Source organism: Morone saxatilis, unplaced genomic scaffold (assembly GCF_004916995.1).
Source record: "Morone saxatilis isolate NCDOM2014 unplaced genomic scaffold, NCSU_SB_2.0 Contig15, whole genome shotgun sequence".
NCBI classification, from domain to species: Eukaryota; Metazoa; Chordata; class Actinopteri; family Moronidae; genus Morone; species Morone saxatilis.
In genome coordinates, this window is record NW_023339707.1 from 285,798 (window position 1) to 288,137 (window position 2,340).

Sequence of the window (2,340 nt, forward strand, 5' to 3'; positions counted from 1 at the left end):
AGATGACGTCCTCAAATGTCTTTTTTGTCAACAACACAAAGATATTCAGTCATAGAGGACTAAAAATGTGATATGTAAAACTATTCAGATCTGAGAACCTGAAATCAGAGAATTTTTAGATTTTTCTTCAAAAATGTCTCAAAACAATGAATCACTTATCAAAATTGTTTTTTTTTAGTTTTCAGTGTTTTGTATTTTTGACTCTTTTGTGTATTTTTTTATGCAATAGAGGCATTTTAATCCTGTGTTTATCTTAAGTCTAAGTATGCCTGAAAACACTACTACTGAAGTAAATCTGCTTCACTCTGCATCTGCAAGTTGCCATGATGTCTGTGTGCCACTACAGCTTTGTGTCATCCACCGGTCTGGTTCCACAGCTCTGCCCATCCTGATTCTGATCGTACCAAAATATGTCAACTCTAGCACCAGATAAACAAGATGTAACTGTCTTCTAATTCACTGCCATTTTTGAACTAACAGATTGAGATAATGTTTTGTGGACCTCTGAATACAAAGATGCAGACCTGCGCTCAGTCTCATCTATTTAACCACCAAGATTTGTTTTTATATTGATGTGTTTTTGTCAAGCCTTTGGATTTCTCTAGCTGTTCAATCAAATCTTAAGAGTAAATGTATCTCAAAGAAATTATTGTATTTCCTCTGCTCTGGAATGGGACAAAGACTGCATGTCTGTACTTAAAGCAGCTTACCCTTTGGGAGCTTGTGGCGGTTCTCCATCAGCCATACAAACAGTTTGGCAAAGTGGCAGTTGCAGAACCAGGGGTTGCCTTCAAGACGTAACATCCGGAGGGACGGCAGGGATTCCAGGATGCTGACGTCCAGCTCTGTGAGACCATTTCTCTCCAGCTCCAGCTCCCTCAAAGAAGTCAACCCAGTGAAAGCATCCCTGCCTACCATATTTAGGTAGGGGTTGTTCCCTAGTCGCAGTTTGATCAGACTCCTGGACTCCCCAAATGTCCCAGATGGAATTTCTGTCAGGTTGTTGCTCCCCAGGTCCAAGAAGACTAATCTAGAGGAGGTACTCAGGGTCCCTGGCTCCAGCTGGGAGAGGGAATTATTCCTCAGGTCCAGGTAGACTAGATCGCTGTACAGGACCAGGAAGTCTGAGGGAATCCAGGGAATCCAGTTATTGGAGAGCAGAAGACGTCGAACGTCCAGAGGGATGGAGTCCGGGACTCTAGTTAGACCTTTGCTGGTGCAGTCCACAGTGTGGTGGTCTGGACACAAACAGCTAGATGGACAGTTATGGCCTCGCGTGAGCAAGGTGGAGGAGATCAAGGCAAGGAAAGGCTGCAGCCAGTTAATGCATGGTAACATTGTCGACGGGGCAGCAGCATTAATCAGGAGACGGGGTGAGGGGGTTTCAGCAGCGGGTGAGAGGGGAGTTCAGGGAGACGGACAGATAGACAGGTTAAGATCACAGGAGGGGAGGGAGAAGGAAAGGTTAGATGATGAAGGTTCAGCGTGGCACTGGCATCCTTCCGTGCTCTCTGCACCACAAAACGATAACAACTCGAAAAGCCATGGAGGAGTGTGGAAGCGTTATATTCCAGGAGATCATGTAACAAGCAGCCTGGATCAAATAGCAGCCTGCTGGCTTTGAGGGAAGAGATGGGAGGAGCAAAAGAGAGAGCGTGCAAGAGAGCGGGGAGGAGGGGGGATGTGAAAGGGGAGAGGATTAACACAGAGGTAAATAGAGGGTAACGAACCAGAGTCGAGGGGGGTGGGGTTTGTGGGGTAAGCCACGAGACCTGTGTTTGTGTGTATGTGTGTATATCTAGCAGGGACAGCCCTCCATGCCTCGTTAGTCAGCTCCTGAGGTAAATCAACTTCCCCTGGCATCAGTGGAGTGGAACCACAGCAAGAGTCCTCACTGACTGATGTAAAATGCTCTTTCCTCACACAGACAGAAGATGAGGATGCCATCTGTGACTCAAATGTGACGCTGTGATATACGTGCAGCCAACAGCAGCCTCTTACATAGGCTCGCCTCCCTGCCTCCTCCGTCAGTCCCCTTCTTATTTTTGTCACCTTTGCTTCACATTTGTTTCTTCTGTCAGTTTTTCTCTTCTAGCAGAAGTACTTGAGTGCATTGGGATTTTTCCTTAATCTTCTATGAAAATGATAAGCCTTATGTGTTTCATCTGTGTAGTCTATATTTTACCCACAATAAGCTCATAACTGGTGTAAGCCAAACTCACCAACAGTGCTTAAGTCAGTCGTATCTTTGTGTTCTAACTCCAACCTAATAGTTACACAGTCTGACGCGAGTCAGGTGCAGGCGCAAAGTGAAAATCTGTTTATAAATCACTATATATT

The 2,340-nt window shown here is 45.3% G+C and overlaps 1 protein-coding gene across 1 annotated transcript; it reads right to left on the reverse strand.

Annotated features, from left to right (window-relative positions):
* Positions 1-696: 696 nt before the first annotated feature.
* Positions 697-1,388, reverse strand: LOC118324910 (leucine-rich repeat-containing protein 38-like). Its single transcript, XM_035657418.1, has one exon. It carries the CDS (start codon positions 1,336-1,338, stop codon positions 697-699), a length of 642 nt encoding a protein of 213 aa, XP_035513311.1. The 5' UTR covers positions 1,339-1,388.
* Between the last annotated feature and the right edge of the window lie 952 nt (positions 1,389-2,340).

What these genes read in the sequence shown, in the direction of transcription:
- LOC118324910 (XM_035657418.1), bottom strand. Translation starts at nt 1,338, where the DNA reads ATGTTACCATGCATTAACTGGCTGCAGCCTTTCCTTGCCTTGATCTCC.